This window comes from Mustelus asterias, chromosome 19, assembly GCF_964213995.1.
Source record: "Mustelus asterias chromosome 19, sMusAst1.hap1.1, whole genome shotgun sequence".
Classification (NCBI taxonomy): Eukaryota; Metazoa; Chordata; class Chondrichthyes; order Carcharhiniformes; family Triakidae; genus Mustelus; species Mustelus asterias.
Window position 1 is genome coordinate 11,103,946 of NC_135819.1, and position 18,144 is coordinate 11,122,089.

The 18,144-nt window shown below is 49.4% G+C and overlaps 1 protein-coding gene across 1 annotated transcript in view; it reads right to left on the reverse strand.

The window, feature by feature from the left end:
* The window catches only part of LOC144507597 (uncharacterized), a 282,765-nt gene that overhangs the window by 84,295 nt on the left and 180,326 nt on the right, over positions 1–18,144 (reverse strand). Inside the window, exons 17-20 of the mRNA XM_078234752.1 lie at positions 14,422–14,475; positions 13,435–13,479; positions 2,997–3,050; positions 1,301–1,354 (exon numbers count right to left, since the gene is read on the reverse strand). Of these exons, the coding sequence (XP_078090878.1) occupies positions 1,301–1,354; positions 2,997–3,050; positions 13,435–13,479; positions 14,422–14,475 (207 nt within the window). The remainder of the gene's footprint in view (positions 1–1,300; positions 1,355–2,996; positions 3,051–13,434; positions 13,480–14,421; positions 14,476–18,144) is intronic.

Sequence of the window (18,144 nt, forward strand, 5' to 3'; positions counted from 1 at the left end):
CTCAGAGGGTGGTGAATCTTTGGAATTTTCTGCACAGAGGGCTCTGGAGGTTCAGCCATGGAGTGTGTCCAACGCAGAGATCGACAGATTTTTCGATATTAAAGATATCGAGAGACGGTGCAGGGAAAGTGACATTCTGGCGGAAGACCAGCCATGATCTAATTGAATGGTGGGACAGACTTGAGGGGCCTCAACCTTCTCCTATATCCTATGATAGGTTGTTCTGTAGGGAAGCACCATGGGAAACAGGCTCGGTTTGAAGGGCTGAATGACCTGCTCCTATTTCCTATGACAGGTTGTTTTGTAGGGGAGCGCCATGGGAAACAGGCTTGGCTCAAAGGGCTGAATGGCCTACTCTTATTTCCTATGATAGGTTGTTCTGTAGATGAACTCCATGGGAAATGGGCAACAAGAGATTTTTTCTTTCCATGCCCGATGGGCTGGATCTTGATCAATAAGGGGATCAGGGGTTATGGGGAAAAGACAGGAGAATGGGAATAAGAAAAATATCAGCCATGCTTGAATGGCGGAGCAGACGCGATGGGCAGAGTGGCCTAATTCTGCTACTATATCTTATGGCAGTGCCAAGGTGCCCCCTGGGCATTGGCACCTTGCCCCTTGGGAAGTGCCAGGGTCACAGGCTGGCACTGCCAGCTTGCCCATGCCTCGGGAACTGGAGTGAAACATTCTAGCGGGATTGGAGAGGCTAGCGGGCCTGGAGAATTCCGTCCTGGGCCCGCTAATTACATTAAAATTAGATTTAAATGGAAGATTTAAATGACTCCCGTGTCTATCCGCCGGTTTCCAGTGCGGATCGGACAGCACCAGAAATCCAGCGCTGGGAGATGCACGTGCGGTGGGAACATGCACGCGAATCCTGCGTATGCCCGGCTGCGAGATTCTCCCGCCCCGCTGCGCTGGAAAATTAGCGCGGCAGGGTGGGAGAATCGCCCCCGTTGTCTTGTTGGAGTTCCCGCTAATATGGAAAAAAATCGGACACGCACGGCAGCAGAAATCTGCTAAACCCTCAAACTCATCCTTACATCAGCAGCAACACCCAGGACCTCAGGGTGTCTCAGAACCCACCAATACGAAGGGTGGGACTGGAGGAAGAGGCTGCCACCTTCACAAGATATGGGCAGAAGATGTGCAGCCACTGGCACAAGCAGTGACGAACGTCCTCAATCAGACACCACGGTCTGCCCTCCTGCATCGTGGGCATCAGTGGATGGGAAAACGCTGCAAGGATGTTTGATGCGGCTGATTAGGAGAAGCAGGGCAGGACGGAGGTGAAACTTACCGGCTCGCCACGTTGCCCCGGGTGTCCCGGTATCCCGTCCTTCCCTGCAGGTCCCTGAAGGAATGACAAAGAGCCATTAGCAGAAAACAATCCGCTCCAGATAATTCACCAGCCTGACAACCTCGTACATTGACCTAAATCAACCTCAAGAGAGAGGGGGGGGGGGGGTAAGGAGGTCCTTCAAGCTCATTTTAGTCCACTTTCCAAGCACATGGACCACCCCAACTTGCCCGAGGAAAAGATCCATGCAAAGACTAAACATTTTATCAGAGGAAGGGAACAGGACTAATAATCTCCTAGCTCATCCTAATCAAACCAAAATCCCACATCTTAGACATAGAATCCCGACGGTACAGAAGGAGGCCATTCGGCCCGTCAGGTCTGCACCAACTCTTTAACAGAGTATCTTACCCAGGCCCAATCTCCGTCACCCCACCTATTTACCCACTGGGGAGGCAGGGTGGTTAGCACTGCTGCCTCACAGCGCCAGGGACCCGGGTTCAATTCCCGGCTTGGGTCACTGTCTGTGTGGAGTTTGCACGTTCTCCCCATGTCTGTGTGGGTTTCCTGCGGGTGCTCCGGTTTCCTCCCACACTCCAAAAGACGTGCTGGTTAGGGTGCATTGACCGTGCTAAATTCTCCCTCAGTGTACCCGAACAGGGATCCGTGTGTGGTGGCCAGGGGATTTTCACACTAACTTCATTGCAGTGTTAATGTAAGCCAACTTGTGACTAATAAATAAACTTTAAACCTTAAAACACTAACCTACACATCTTTGGACACTAATTCTCCTGTCCCGCCCGCCACAGGAATTGTTGGAAGCGGCAGTGGGTGGATGGGGGGGGGTGGGATTTTCCAGTTTGGGGGCAGGCATGGTCGGAAAATCTCACCCCAAGGAGCAATTTAGCATGGCCAGTTCAACTAACCCGCACATCTTTGGAGTGTGGGAGGAAACCAGAGCACCCGGAGGAAACCCACGCAGACAGGGGGAGAACGTGCAGACTCCGCACAGACAGTGACCCAAGCCAGGAATCGAACCCTGGTGCTCTGAGGCAGCAGTGCTAACCACTGTGCCACCGTGCTGCCCCTGCTTGTGGAAATATTTCCTCCATAAAGACCTTCAAGAGACCCTTCCGTCATAATTAAGGACTCTCTATCGGGTCATCCCCTCAACCTTCTGTTTTCCAGAATAAGGCCAAAACTCTTCCAGAACTAGGGGATAGGAAATACTCTGGAACCTGGGTTCTGACGAAGGGTCATCCAGACTTGAAACGTTGGCTCTATTCTCTCCCCACAGAGGCTGTCAGACCTGCTGAGTTTCTCCAGCATTTTCCAGTTTTGTTTCAGATTCCAGCATCTGCAGCATTTTGCTTTAGCTAAATTGCCCCTTAGTGTCCAAAGATGTGCAGATTAGGTGGATTGGCCATGCTAAATTGCCCCTTAGTGTCAGAGGGATTATCAGTAGTGTTACGGGGATAGGGACTGGGTGAGACTGTTGTCAGTGCAGGCTTGATGGGTCAAAAGGCCTCCTTCTGTACTAAGGGATTCTATGATTCATCCTTTGTTGGCATTGCAGCCATTATTAAGTTTCTCGGGTTGGGGCTCATAGGTGGGCCTCTCAACCGGGAGTCCAGCAGAATTGAAAACCTCCTCCCTCCCCTCCACCTCTCCAATAAAGGGAGAAAATGTCACTCACCGGAGGTCCTTTGGGTCCTGGAAATCCATTGGGCCCCTGAGGTCCTTGAGGTCCCTGAAAGGAGCAGAAAAACGACACCATCAGCCTTCGCAAAGCAAAACATGTTCGTCGCGATTCCACTCCCTCGACTTGCAGAAGTTGGACATGCCGGAGGTCGGGAGGAGTAGGCTTTTTGGGCCTCCTTTGCCACTCAATACGATCATGGCCGATCATCAACCCAACTCCATCAACCCAACTCCACTTCCCCAACCCATCCCTTTATTCCTTATGGTTACGATGTGGAGGTTGTTCCCCTTTAAGAGGAATCCCTCTCCTCATAATCTGTTAAAAGTGTGCGCGAGGTGGTGTGAACTGTCCTTCAGTAACGTTTAATGGGTAACTCACAGAAATACCCCACACTCACTTCAAAATAAACAATTAACGAGTAACATGTCGAGTAAAATAAGATTAGACTAGAATGCTGTTCAAATAAATATAATACTCATTCATTAACCAAAAGTATAATAATAGAATTCCGTCACTCTCAAAAAACAACAACCAGGTTTTGTGGCTTTTGGAAACTTTTGGAGTTCTTTTGTGGATTCCCTCTGTCTGTGAGTTCTTTTTGACTTGGTATCTTGCGCTGATTAGATGGTGCATTCTCTTGAGAGATATATATTGCGGGCAGCTGCTCTCTCCCTCTTGACTTGAGGTGTGGCGGTTGCTAACTCTAGCTTTCTCCCTTTCCATTCTCTTTTATACCTGTGGTGACCTATCGATTTTCCTACAATAGGATTGGTCTGCTGCTGTCAACAACATCAAATCCAAATCTTATAGGTTCTTGGTAGCTGAGCGCCTGCCTCAGATTGATTGGGTAAAATTCAAAACATTCCAATGCCGGAAGCCTGTTACCAAGGCAACCCTGCTGTCTGACCTTGGAGACAAATGTTTCAGTCTGGGACTCTGAAACTTTGCATTTTAAACCTCCAAGCTCCGAAACAAAATACCAGTTTTTAAAGGGACCACATAATGTTTTTTCCCTCTAGCATTTTCTTTACATACTTTACGTCTTTCCCAGCTCAACTTCGCAACATATACTGCCCAAAGAACCTTGCAACCCCAACCCTGAATATACTCTATATATATTCATATTGAATATGACGAGACAGAGTACAGGAATGAGATAGAGAATCTGGTGAACTGGTGCGGCAACAATAATCTCTCCCTCAATGTCAACAAAATGAAGGAGATTGTCGTCGATTTCAGGAAGCGTAAAGGAGAACATGCCCCTGTCTACATCAACGGGGACGAAATAGAAAGGGTCGAGAGCTTCAAGTTTTTAGGTGTCCAGATCACCAACAACCTATCCTGGTCTCCCCATGCCGACACTATAGTTAAGAAAGTCCACCAACGCCTCTACTTTCTCAGGTGACTAAGAAAATTTGGCATGTCAGCTATGACTCTCACCAACTTTTACAGATGCACCATAGAAAGCATTCTTTCTGGTTGTATCACAGCTTGGTATGGCTCCTGCTCTGCCCAAGACCGCAAGGAACTACAAAAGGTTGTGAATGTAGCCCAATCCATCACGCAAACCAGCCTTCCATCCATTGACTGTCTACACTTCCCGCTGCCTCGGCAAAGCAGCCAGCATAATTAAGGAACCCCCATGCACCCCTGACATTCTCTCTTCCACCTTCTTCCTTCGGGAAAAAGGTACAAAACTGAGGTCAGGTACCAACCGACTCAAGAACAGTTTCTTCCCTGCTGCTGTCAGACTTTTGAATGAACCTACCTCGCATTAAGTTGATCTTTCTCCACACCCTAGCTATGACTGTAACGCTACATTCTGCACCCTCTCCTTTCCTTCTCTATGTACGGTATGCTTTGTATAGCGTGTAAGAAACAATACTTCTCACTGTATCCCAAAACATGTGACAATAATAAATCAAATCAAATCAAAATCAAATCAATGACTTGAGTGTCCACAGCTATCTGTGGTAGCGAATCTCCAAGATTCAGAACGTCCTGAGCGAAGACATTTCTCCTCATCTCAATCCAAAATGGCCGACCCCTTATCCTGAGACTGAGGCAGAAATGGAATGTTCACTGAAGACTGCAGAGCCTTCAGCGCCATTCACAACTTCACTGCAGCAATCTGTTTCCAAATGCAGCAAGACCTGGACAATATCTAGGTGGGCTGACAAATAGCGAGTAACGTTTGCGCCATACAGGTGCCAGACAATGACCATCTCCAACAAGAAGGAACCTAACCATCTCTCCCTGACATTCAGTTGACATTCATTGTCTAAATTCTAACAGGGTTGGACAGGATAGATTCAGAAAGAATGTTCCCGATGGTGCGGGAGTCCAGAACTAGGGGGTCATAGTTTGAGGATAAGGGATAAATCTTTTAGGATTGAGGTGAGGAGAATTGTCTTCACCCAGAGGGTGGTGAATGTGTGGAATTCACTCCCACAGAAAGTAGTTGAGGCCAAAACATTGTGTGAGTTCAAGAAGAAATTAGATATAGCTCTTGGAGCTAAAGGGTCCAAGGGATATGTGGGGAAGGGGGTTCAGGATATTGAATTCAATGATCCACCATGATCAAGATGAATGCCGGGGCAGGCTCGAAGGGCTGAATGGCCTACTCCTGCTTCTAGTTTCTATGCTTTACTACTGTTGAATGCCCCACTATCAACATCTGGCGGTTTTGTTGACCAGAAATTGAACTGGACCAGCCGTATAAATACTGGGGCTACAAGAGCAGGTCAGAGGCTGGGAATCCTATGACGAGTAACTCACCTCCTGACTCCTCAAAGCCTGTCCACCATCTACATGGCACAAGTCAGGAGTGTGATGGGATGCAGCTCCAACAATACTCAAGAAACTCAACATCATCCAGGACAACGTAGCCTGTTTGATCGACACCCCATCCACTACCTTCAACATCCACTCCCTCCACTACCAACGCACAGTGGCAGCAGTGTGTACTATCTACAAGAAGCACTTCAGTGACTGACCAAGGCTCTTTAGACAGCACCTTCCAAACCCACGAGCACTTTCATCTAGAAGGTCAAGGGTAGCAGATACATGGGAACACCGTCACCTGGAGGTTCGCCTCCAAGCAACTCACCGCCCTGACTTGGAAATAGAATGGCTGTTCCTTCACTGCTGCTGGGTCAAAATCCTGGAATTCCCTCCCTAACAGCACTGTGGGTGTGCCTACACCACAGGGACTGCAGTGGTTCAAGACGGCAACTCACCACCACCTTCTCAAGGGGTAATTAGGGATGGACAATAAGTGCTGGGTCTAGCCAGCAACCCCCACATCCCTGTCCTCAGCTCTCCATCGGGGAAACAGCTCTTACATCACATGTTTCTGCTGAAGGAGACAGACAATGTTATCATGTGGCATTATCATGAACCAAGTCCAATCCATCATGCAAACCAGCCTCCCATCCATTGACTCTGTCTACACTTCCCGCTGCCTCGGCAAAGCAGTCAGCATAATCAAGGACCCCACGCACCCCAGACATTCTCTCTTCCACCTTCTTCTGTCGGGAAAAAGGTAGAAAAGTTTGAGGTCACGTACCAACCGACTCAAGAACAGCTTCTTCCCTGCTGCTGTCAGACTTTTGAATGGACCTACCTCGCATTAAGCTGATCTTTCTCTACACCCCAAGCTATGGCTAACACTACATTCTGCACTCTCTCCTTTCCTTCTCCCCTATGTACTCTATGAACAGTATGCTTTATCTGTATAGCATGCAAGAAACAATACTTTTCACTTATCCCAGTACGTGACAATAATAAATCAAAATTTTAGAATGTTGCTCCACATGATGTGAATTGTATACACATTAGACACTGTGTGTACACCATCTAGTTTATATGCTATCTATAGATTCACGAATAAATGTTTTGCACGTTCCATATCTAGAGACATAGCTTGTGCCTCAGTTTTTCTCACTGACTCAGTGTGGGATCCTATCATTGCTTCAATGTTACGGTCTTCCCTGACTACGGAAACCTTTTCTTTCAGGTGATTGGGGTGGCACGGTGGCACAGTGGTTAGCACTGCTGCCTCACAGCGCCAGGGACCCGGGTTCAATTCCCGGCTTGGGTCACTGTCTGTGTGGAGTTTGCATGTTCTCTCCGTGGGTTTCCTCCGGGTGCTCCGGTTTCCTCCCACACTCCAAAGATGTGTAGGTTAGATGGGTTGGCCATGCTAAATTGCCCCTTAGTATCCAAGGACATAGTTTAGTGGTATTAGTGAGGTAAATACTTATGGTTATGGGGATAGGGTCTGCAAGGGTTGCTTAATTGGAGAGTCTGTGCAGACGCAATGGGCCGAATGGCCTCATTCTGTACTATAGAGATTCTATGATTGCAATGGCAGATTCCTTGTTCAGAAGCCGCAGAGAGCAAGAATGTTAAAGCGGGGCGCTTGTTCTGAATTATTACTCTGAAGCTGTCAGACTGGTTCCCCTCCAAGTCCCTCCCGCACAGCGCTTCACCCTTCCCCACTGTCGTGCCTGGTGGGCTGTCCAACCCACCACGCTGCTCAGGCCCATCGCTGGCCACACAATCCCCTCCAATCGCCGGCCCCCTACTCCACTGCAATTTGCTCGACCTCATTCTGAGTCGAAGCGCCAAAGCACGGGAAGGTGTGGGGGGGATGGATTCCCATTGCAAACCGGGTGTGATGTCTGGCCCTGGATTAACAGCAGCTTAGCTGGGAAGGAAAGCAGCTGCCCAATGTCCACAGCAGAAGGATTCCTCAAACGTTTGAGAGGGGGATATCCTTGGCTTTCATAGTCCCGGCGTGCACTCAACAAGTTGCTGCCAAGCTAAACAAAGGAAAATATGATCCTGAGATATGAGCTGTGTGTGTCTCCGTACTGACAGAGTGAGTTGCAGGTCACGGAGATAGAGTTACCCTCTTTCTAAACGCAACTTCAACCAAGGAAATTTCATACAATCCTTACTGTGCAGAAGGAGGCCATTTGGCCCATCGAGTCTGCAGTGACTCTGACTGATGCATCGGCAGAGTATGTTAACTAGCACCTCTCCCCCCTCTATCCCTGTAACCCCACCTAACTAGCACATCTTGGGACATTAAGGAGCAATTTAGCATGGCCAATCCACCTAACCGGCACATCTTTGGACAATAAGGGACAATTTAGCATGACCAATCCACCTAACCGGCACATCTTTGGACAATAAGGGACAATTTAACATGGCCAATCCACCTAACCGGCACATCTTTGGACACTAAGGGACAATTTAGCATGGCCAATCCACCTAACCTGCACATCTTTGGACAATAAGGGACAATTTAGCATGGCCAATCCACGTAACCGGCACATCTTTGGACAATAAGGGACAATTTAGCATGACCAATCCACCTAACCGGCACATCTTTGGGAAGTTTATCATTTGTGTTCCTGTATTTCTGATGCTTTGCACAGATGACTGAACCTCGTGTTTGACTCTGAAAAGGAGATCGTTCTGCCCCCTCTCCCTGAGCAAGTGCTAGCTCTCCAAAAATAACTCCAACTAAATGGCAATGTTTTGTGAAGGTTTAAAAGTGGCTTTCCATGAGCAGTTCAGTTTCACGGTCTGTCTGGTGGGTAGGAAGTATCAAAGGAACATTCCTTGGAGGGGATTGTGTGGCCAGCGAGGGGCCTGAGCAGCGTGGTGGGTTGGACAGCCCACCAGGAACGACAGTGGGGAAGGGTGAGGCACTGTGCGGGAGGGACTTGGAGGGGAACCAGTCTGACAGCTTCAGAGCAATAATTCAGGACAAGCGCCCCGCTTTAACATTCTTGCTCCCTTGTGCATGGGGAGGACTGATTTGACAATATGATTCTTCATTAACTCAGCATCCTGCTCCCATGCCCACATGCCCATCCTTGGTCTTTTGCAATGCTCCAGTGAAGCCCAATGCAAACTGGAGGATCAGCACCTCATCTTCCGACTGGACACCTTACAGCCCTCGGGACCCAACACTGAGTTCAACAACTTAATCTTTCTCCTTCATCTTAAACCCATTTTAAAAATATATCCCATACATTTATTGTCTCAATGCAATAACTCCCCCCCCCCCGCCCACCGCCCCTCCCGCCACTTCCCACACTGGGCCATTTGTCTCTTGTTCTGAAAGGCCTGGATAGAGTGGATGTGGGGGAGATGTTTCCATTAGTCGGAGAGACTCGGATCCGAGGGCGCAGCCTCAGAGTAAAGGGATGACCCTTTAGAACCGAGATGAGGAAGAATTTCTTCAGCCAGAGGGTGGTGAATCTCTGGAATTCATTGCCACAGAGGAGGCCGGGCCATTGAGTGCATTTGAGACAGAGATAGATAGGTTCTTGATTGGTAAGGAGATCAAAGGTTACGGGGAAAAGGCGGGAGAATGGGGTTGAGAAACTTATCAGCCATGATTGAATGGCGGAGCAGAGTCGATGGGCCGAGTGGCCTAATTCTGCTCCTGTTTCTTATGGTTTATTTATTAAGTTTATTTACTCATGTCACAAGTAGGCTTACATAGAATCCCTAAAGTACAGAAGGAGGCCATTCGGCCCATCGGGTTTGTACCAATCACAATCCCATCCAGGCCCTCTTCCCGTAACCCTGCACATTTACTCTGCTAATCCCCCTGACGCTGGGGTCAATTTAGCCTGGCCAATATCCCGAACCCGCACAGCTTTGGACTGTAGGAGGAAACCCATGCAGACACGGGGAGAATGTGTAAAGTCCATATAGACAGTGACCCAAGCCGGGAATTGAACCCGGGTCCCTGGCGCTGTGAGGCAGCAGTGCTAACCACTGTGCCACCGTGCCGCCCATTAACACGGCAATGAAGTTACTGTGAAAATCCCCTCGTCTTAAAGTTGCTACATCTTGTTGCAATCTCTCTCAGCTACAGTTTAATACCCAACACATTTCTCCCTCTCTTTAGTTTAGATCAAGAGTCAAACGGACCCGAAATGTTAACTCTGTTTCCTCTCCCTACCGAGGCTGCCAGACCTGCTGAGTATTTTTCCAGCATCCCCTGTTTTGGTTGTTTTAACACTTGGTGTTAATTGGATATCAATTGTGTTTAATTATATGCAGGTTGAGGGCATTATATGGGATTTGACTTGAGCACATCTACCAGCGGAGGGAAGGTGGCACAGTGGTAATGTCACTGGGTGAGTAATCCAGAGACCCAGGCGAATGCTCTGGAAAACATGGGTTCAAGTCTCACCACGGCAGCTGGTAGGATTTAAACTCAATTAACAAAATGTGGAATATAAAACAAGCCTCGTAATGGTGAAACTGCCATCGATTGTCAGAAAAACCCATCTGGGTCATTAATGTCCTTGAGGGAAGGAAATCTGCCTGGTCTGGCCTACATGTGACTCCAAAGCCACAGCAGTGTACCCCAGTACTCAATTCAAGGATAATTAGCACGGGCGGCACGGTGGCACAGTGGTTAGCACTGCTGCCTCACAGCGCTAGGGACCCGGGTTCGATTCCTGCCTCGGGTCACTGTCTGTGTGGAGTCTGCACGTTCTCCCCGTGTCTGCGTGGGTTTCCTCCAGATGCTCCGGTTTCCCCCCCACAGTCCAAAGATGTGCGGGTTAGGGTGCATTGGCCATGCTAAATTGCCCCTTAGTGTTAGGGGGACTGGCTAGGGTAAATAGCGGGGTAAATAGATGGGATTAAGGGGATAGGGCCTGGGTGGGATTGTGGTCGGCGCAGACTTGATGGGCCAAACGGCCTCCTTCTGCACTGTAGGAATTCTATGAGCTAGCAGTAAAGTGCTGGAAAATCTAGTCAGCTCTGATGAAGGGTATTCCAGACTCGAAACGTTGGCTCTATTCTCTCTCCACAGATGCTGTCAGACCTGCTGAGATTTTCCAGCATTTTTCTGTTTATGTTTCAGATTCCAGCACCCACATTTCTTTGGGGGGGTTTAATCCAAGGATAATTAGGTTTGAGAAACAAATGAAGGTCTTGCCAAAGATACACGTGTCCGGTAATAAATTTTAAAAATATATATGCTGTGGTTGAGTTGGGAGGCGTATGCTTGTAATGTTTTAAGATGCAAATGAATGTTAGTCTGAGTAAAGATTGGCGCCTCTGTCATTCATCACTAATCGAAGCTTTCTAGAATGTTCCATTTGTTTCCAAGTGCTCAGTCTCATCCTGTTGGCTGTGCTACATGAGTGCAAAAGTACAGTAAACACTTCCGCAGTTCTGAGTTGCTACTTGCTGGCTGCCCCCGAGAGAAATCATTCATCGTCTGCAAGAACTTCGATCTTAACACGGTTGGGTTTAGTCACTCGGACTTCCCCATGTGTACAATCCCTCTCGTAACCTGACTCGAGAACGTTGCGCTGATTTTACAGCGCAGCAACAGGCCATTCAGCCCAACCACTCAATGCTGGCCCTGACGCTCCACATCAAGTTTCATGGAAACAAGGGGCGGAACGGTGGCACAGTGGTTAGCACTGCTGCCTCACAACGCCAGGGACCCGGGTTCGATTCCCGGCTTGGGTTACTGTCTGTGTGGAGTCTGCACGTTCTCCCCGTGTCTGCGTGGGTTTCCTCCAACAGTTCGAAAGACGTACTGGTTAGGGTGCATTGGCTGTGCTAAATTCTCCCTCAGTGTTACCTGAACAGGTGCCGGAGTGTGGCAACTAGGGGATTTTCACAGTAACTTCATTGCCGTGTTATTTGTGACACTAATAAATAAACTTAAAAAAAACTAAAACTAAGAAACATAGAAACTAGAAGCAGGAGGAGGCCATTCAGCCCTTCACACCTGCTCCGCCATTCATTATGATCATGGCTGATCATCAAATTCAATATCCTGATCCCGCCTTCACCCCTACCCCCCATCCCTTGATTCCTTTAGCCCCAAGAGATATATCTAATTTCTTCTTGAAATTCATCCTACTCCTCTTCATCCAACTCCTATCAGCAAATAAGTCGATTCCTTTCTCCCTTACATATGGAGGGAGGCACGGCGGCACAGTGGTCAGCACTGCTGCCTCGCAGCGCCAGGGACCCGGGTTCAATTCCCGGTTTGGGTCACTGCCTGTGTGGAGTTTGCACGTTCTCCCCGTGTCTGCGTGGGTTTCCTCCAGATGCTCCGGTTTCCTCCCACAGTCCGAGAGACGTACTAGTTAGGGTGCATTGGCCGTGCTAAATTCTCCCTCAGTGTAACCCGAACAGGCGCCGGAGCGTGGCGACTGGGGGGTTTTCACAGTAACTTCATTGTAGTGTTAATGTAAGCCTAGTTATGACTAATAAATAAACTTAACTTTATTTAACCAACTTCTCCTCAAATTTGTCAGTGTTATTCACTTCCACTGTGGGAGCGAGTTTTACATTCTCACCATTCCCTGGGTAATGAAGTTTCTCCTGCATTCCCTGTTGGGTTTAATAGTCACCATCTTATATTGACGGCGCCTCGCTGTGTTCTCCATTTCAAGTGGGAAACATCAACTCTATTAAACATTTTAAATCATTTCTCTATGTTCACCTCTTTTCATTTCTAGAGAAAGAGCCCCAACCTGATTAATTGCTCCTGTTTGTTACAACCACTCAGTGCAACGACACATTAACTTCAGGAAGCATAGTAGAGGACATGCCCCTGTCTACATCAATGAGGACAAAGCAGAAATGGTCGAGAGCTTCAATTTTTTAGATGTCCTGATCACCAACAACCTGTCCTGGTCTCTCCACACCAACACTATAGTTAAGAAAGCCCACCAATGCCTCTACTCTCTCAGGAGGCTAAAGAAATTTGGCATGTCCGCTACGACGCTCACCAACTGTTACAAATGCACCATAGAAAGCATTCTTTCTGGATGTATCACAGCTTGGTATGGGTTCCTGCTCTGTCCAAGACCGCAAGAAACTACAAAGGGTCGCGAACGAAGCCCAGTCCATCACGCAAACCAGCCTCCCATCCATTGACTCTGTCTACATTTCCCGCTGCCTCAGCAAAGCAGCCGGCATAATTAAAGACCCCACGCACCCTGGACATTCTCTCTTCCACCTTCTTCCGTCGGAAAAAAAAACGTCTGAGGTCACGTACCAACCAACTCAAGGACAGCTTCTTCCCTGCTGCTGTCAGACTTTTGAATGGACTTACCTTGTATTAATCTTTCTCTACACCCTAACTATGACTGTAACGCTACATTCTGCACCCTCTCCTTTCCTTCTCCTCTATGCACTCTATGAACGGTATGCTTTGTCTGTATAGTGCACAAGAAACAATACTTTTCACTGTATACCAGTACATGTGACAATAATAAATCAAATCAAATCAGATCAGACATTCACCCCATCACATGCGATTCGATATCGTTTGTGCAACATGGTGGTCAGAAATGTGCGAGGCATTCCAGTTATTCTGGAGTCAGAACATAGTTTATTTTATAATTGTCTATAGGTTTACCTTTTCCCCTGGTATGCCTTGTGGACCATCACTGCCAGCGTTACCCTGCAGAACAAGAAAAGGATTGTTGTAATGACTTCAATCAGGCCATTGAAGTTGGCCTATTGGAATATGAGCTCCCTGATTAAGGATCCAATTGATGGGCCAATCAGGGAGTCTTTTCCTTGTATTTAACCGGGAGTGTCAGTTCCTCTGGCGCTCCCGAAGGTAGACTGCTGACTGCGAGCACTCTGCTGTTGGAATTGTAAATAAAGGGATTTTGGTGAAGGGAATTCTGCCTCTGGGGACTTATCACAATAGTCACCAGGGTAGGGGGAGAAACAAGTCAGAGACTGGATTTGTCCAACTGCATTTGCTGCCAACGCTACGATTGCGATTGCTGCACCCGTGTTGGCCATCTTTACGCAACGCAAAGTGTGGCAGGGCACCCATTGCATGATGCACCACACCGGCCCCGCAACTGCAAATGTTACAGCACTAATATTACATCAAGTTAATACTTTTAAAAATGCCCCCCCCCCCCCACTCCCACTGCCCCCGGCACCCCAAACCGCCCCGAGAGTGTTGGAAAAGGCAAAGGGCCAAAGGGAACCCACTCCAGCTACCCATCCTTAACCCCCACCTCCCCTGACCCCCACATCACGATGGTGTCTTTTTCTTTTAGAGATTTAATGGCCAGGGAGAGGGAGAGAGAGAGAGAGAGAGACAGAGGCTGGGATTTTCCAGCCCTCGCCTACCCTCTAAGTTTCCCCATAGCGGGTGGGTGGGGGGGCGCCATTGGAAACATCCGTTCACATTGGCGGGACTGGAAGATCCATAAAATTCCGGCCAGAGACCTGGGAAATGGCCATTCCGCCCCCCCGCCACCCCCCATCGAATTCCCTCCCATCTCGGGGCTCAGGAAGGGTGGAATTTCCTAAAGTTCACCAAATATTTACCATGATGTATCTTACTGCCCATCTTTCAGTAACCAGATTAATGACTTACCTTTGGGCCTGGTTTGCCTGGAGCTCCTCTGTGACCTCTTTCGCCCCGTTCCCCCTAGCAACACAAAACAGAGGATTGTGAATTTTATTCCACGTTGGATTTTCGCACTTTTCCTCTTTGTCGAATCCTATTCTTGCTCCTCTTCTCAGAGTAGTAATGAGGTTGGCTGAACAGTGCTTTGAGTAGCGATTTTAACCTCACAGTTGGATCCCATCCCATACATCCCTCTCTTTTGATTTAGTGGAGAAGATTTGATCATTGTCAAGTTGCATCTCAGCAAGTAACATTCCTTCCCTGCCGTGGATTCACATCCTGAGAGTTACCATTGCCCACAACTGGACCTGGTCATATAAATACCATGGCTACAAGAGCAAGTCAGAGGCTGGGAATCCTGTGGCGAGGAACTCACCTCCTGACTCCCCAAAGCCTTTCCGCCACCTACAAGACACAAGAAGGTCTAGTGAACCAAGTAGGTTCACTAGATTGATTCCAGAGATGAGGGGTGTGTCGTATGAAGAGAGATTGAACAGTTTAGGCCGATACTCTCTGGAATTTAGAAGAATGAGGGGAGATCAAATTGAGGTATACAAGATGATAAAAGGTATGGATAAAGTAGACGTGGAGCGGATGCTTCCTCATGTGGGACATTCTAGGACGAGAGGCCATAGTCTTAGGATAAGGGGCAGCAAATTTAAAACAGAGTTGAGGAGAAACTACTTCTCCCAAAGGGTTGTGAATCTGTGGAATTCGCTCCCCCAAAGAGCGGAGGATGCTGGGACAGTGAGTAAATTTAAGGAGGAGTTAGACAGATTTTTAATTGGTAATGGGTTGAAGGGTCATGGGGAGAAGGCAGGAAAATGGGGATGAGGAGCATATCAGCCATGATCGAATGGCGGAGCAGACTCGATGGGCCGAATGGCCTCATTCTGCCCCTATATCTTATGAACTAAGTCAGGAGAGTGATGGAATACTCAAAGCCTGGGTAAGTGCAGCTCAAACAACATTCAAGAAGTTCGACATCATCCAGGCAGCCAACTTGACCAGCACCCCATCCAATGCCTTAAACAGTCACACCCTCCACCACTGACGCACAGTATCTGCAGTGTGTACCATCTCCAGGATGCACTGCAGCAACTCACCAAGACTCCTTCAATAGCACCTTCCAAACCCCTGACCACTAACATCACTACAAAAAAAACTGAGTGTCTTGCTATGATCATTTGTTCTCGCTGGAACGACGGAGGTTGAGGGGCGACCTGATAGAGGTCTACAAGATTATGAGGGGCATGGACAGAGTGGATAGTCAGAAGGTTAGAAGAGTCAATTACTAGGGGGACACAGGTTTAAGGTGCGAGGGGCAAGGTTTAAAGGAGATGTATGAGGCAGATTTTTTACAGAGGATGGTGGGTGCCTGGAACTGGTTGCTGGGGGAGGTAGTGGAAGCAGATACGGTAGTGACTTTTAAGGGGCGTCTTGACAAATACATGAATAGGATGGGAATAGAGGGGTATGGTCCCCGGAAGGGTAGGGGGTTTTAGTTCAGTCGGGCAGCATGGTCGGTGCAGGCTTGGAGGGCCGAAGGGTCTGTTCCTGTCCTGTAATTTTCTTTGTTCTTTGTTCATTTCAGAAATGGGTTCAGAGTCGACCACATTGCTGTGGGTCTGGAGTCACGTGTAGGCCAGACCAGGTAAGGGCGGCAGATTTCCTTCTCTAAAGGGGATCACCACCTAGAAGGACAAGGGCAGGACTTCTTCTCCAAGCCACTCACCATCCCGACTTGGAAATATATCGGTTGTCCCTTCGCAGTCGCTGGGTCAAAATCCTGGAACTCCCTCCCTAACAGCACTGTGGGTGTACCTACAAAACAAGGACTGCAGCAGCTCAAGAAGGCTGCTCACCCACCACCTTCTCAAGGGGCCAATAGGGATGGGCATTAAAGGGAGTGAGAGAGAGAAAGGGGATGAGAGAGAGAGAAAGGGGGTGAGAGAGAGAGAAAGGGGGTGAGAGAGAGAGAAAGGGGATGAGAGAGAGAGAGAGAGAGAAAGGGGATGAGAGAGAGAGAGAAAGGGGATGAGAGAGAGAGAGAAAGGGGATGAGAGAGAGAGAGAAAGGGGATGAGAGAGAGAGAGAAAGGGGATGAGAGAGAGAGAGAGAGAAAGGGGATGAGAGAGAGAGAGAGAGAGAAAGGGGATGAGAGAGAGAGAGAGAGAAAGGGGATGAGAGAGAGAGAGAAAGGGGATGAGAGAGAGAGAGAAAGGGGATGAGAGAGAGAGAGAAAGGGGATGAGAGAGAGAGAGAAGGGGATGAGAGAGAGAGAGAAAGGGGATGAGAGAGAGAGAGAAAGGGGATGAGAGAGAGAGAGAAAGGGGATGAGAGAGAGAGAGAAAGGGGATGAGAGAGAGAGAGAAAGGGGATGAGAGAGAGAGAGAAAGGGGATGAGAGAGAGAGAGAAAGGGGATGAGAGAGAGAGAGAAAGGGGATGAGAGAGAGAGAGAAAGGGGATGAGAGAGAGAGAGATTGGGGATGAGAGAGAGAGAGAAAGGGGATGAGAGAGAGAGAGAAAGGGGATGAGAGAGAGAGAGAAAGGGGATGAGAGAGAGAGAGAAAGGGGGAGAGAGAGAGAGAAAGGGGGAGAGAGAGAGAAGGGGGAGAGAGAGAAAGGGGGAGGGAGAAAGGGGGAGGGGGAGTTAGAAAGGGGGAGAGAGAAAGGGTGAGGGGGAGAGAGAAAGGGTGAGGGGGAGAGAGAAAGGGTGAGGGGGAGAGAGAAAGGGTGAGGGGGAGAGAGAAAGGGTGAGGGGGAGAGAGAAAGGGTGAGGGGGAGAGAGAAAGGGTGAGGGGGAGAGAGAAAGGGTGAGGGGGAGAGAGAGAGAGAAAGGGGAGGGGGAGAGAGAAAGGGGGAGGGGGAGAGAGAAGGGGGAGGGGGAGAGAGAAAGGGGGAGGGGGAGAGAGAAAGGGGGAGGGGGAGAGAGAAAGGGGGAGGGGGAGAGAGAAAGGGGGAGGGGGAGAGAGAAAGGGGGAGGGGGAGAGAGAAAGGGGGAGGGGGAGAGAAGGGGGAGGGGGAGAGAGAAAGGGGGAGGGGGAGAGAGAAGGGGGAGGGGGAGAGAGAAAGGGGGAGGGGGAGAGAGAAAGGGGGAGGGGGAGAGAGAAAGGGGGGAGGGGGAGAGAGAAAGGGGGAGGGGGAGAGAGAAAGGGGGAGGGGGAGAGAGAAAAGGGGGAGGGGGAGAGAGAAAGGGGGAGGGGGAGAGAGAAAGGGGGAGGGGAGAGAGAAAGGGGGAGGGGGAGAGAGAAAGGGGGAGGGGGAGAGAGAAAGGGGGAGGGGGAGAGAGAAAGGGGGAGGGGGAGAGAGAAAGGGGGAGGGGGAGAGAGAAAGGGGGAGGGGGAGAGAGAAAGGGGGAGGGGGAGAGAGAAAGGGGGAGGGGGAGAGAGAAAGGGGGAGGGGAGAGAGAAAGGGGGAGGGGGAGAGAGAAAGGGGGAGGGGGAGAGAGAAAGGGGGAGGGGGAGAGAGAAAGGGGGAGGGGGAGAGAGAAAGGGGGAGGGGGAGAGAGAAAGGGGGAGGGGGAGAGAGAAAGGGGGAGGGGAGAGAGAAAGGGGAGGGGGAGAGAGAAAGGGGGGAGGGGAGAGAGAAAGGGGGAGGGGGAGAGAGAAAGGGGGAGGGGGAGAGAGAAAGGGGGAGGGGGAGAGAGAAAGGGGGAGGGGGAGAGAGAAAGGGGAGGGGGAGAGAGA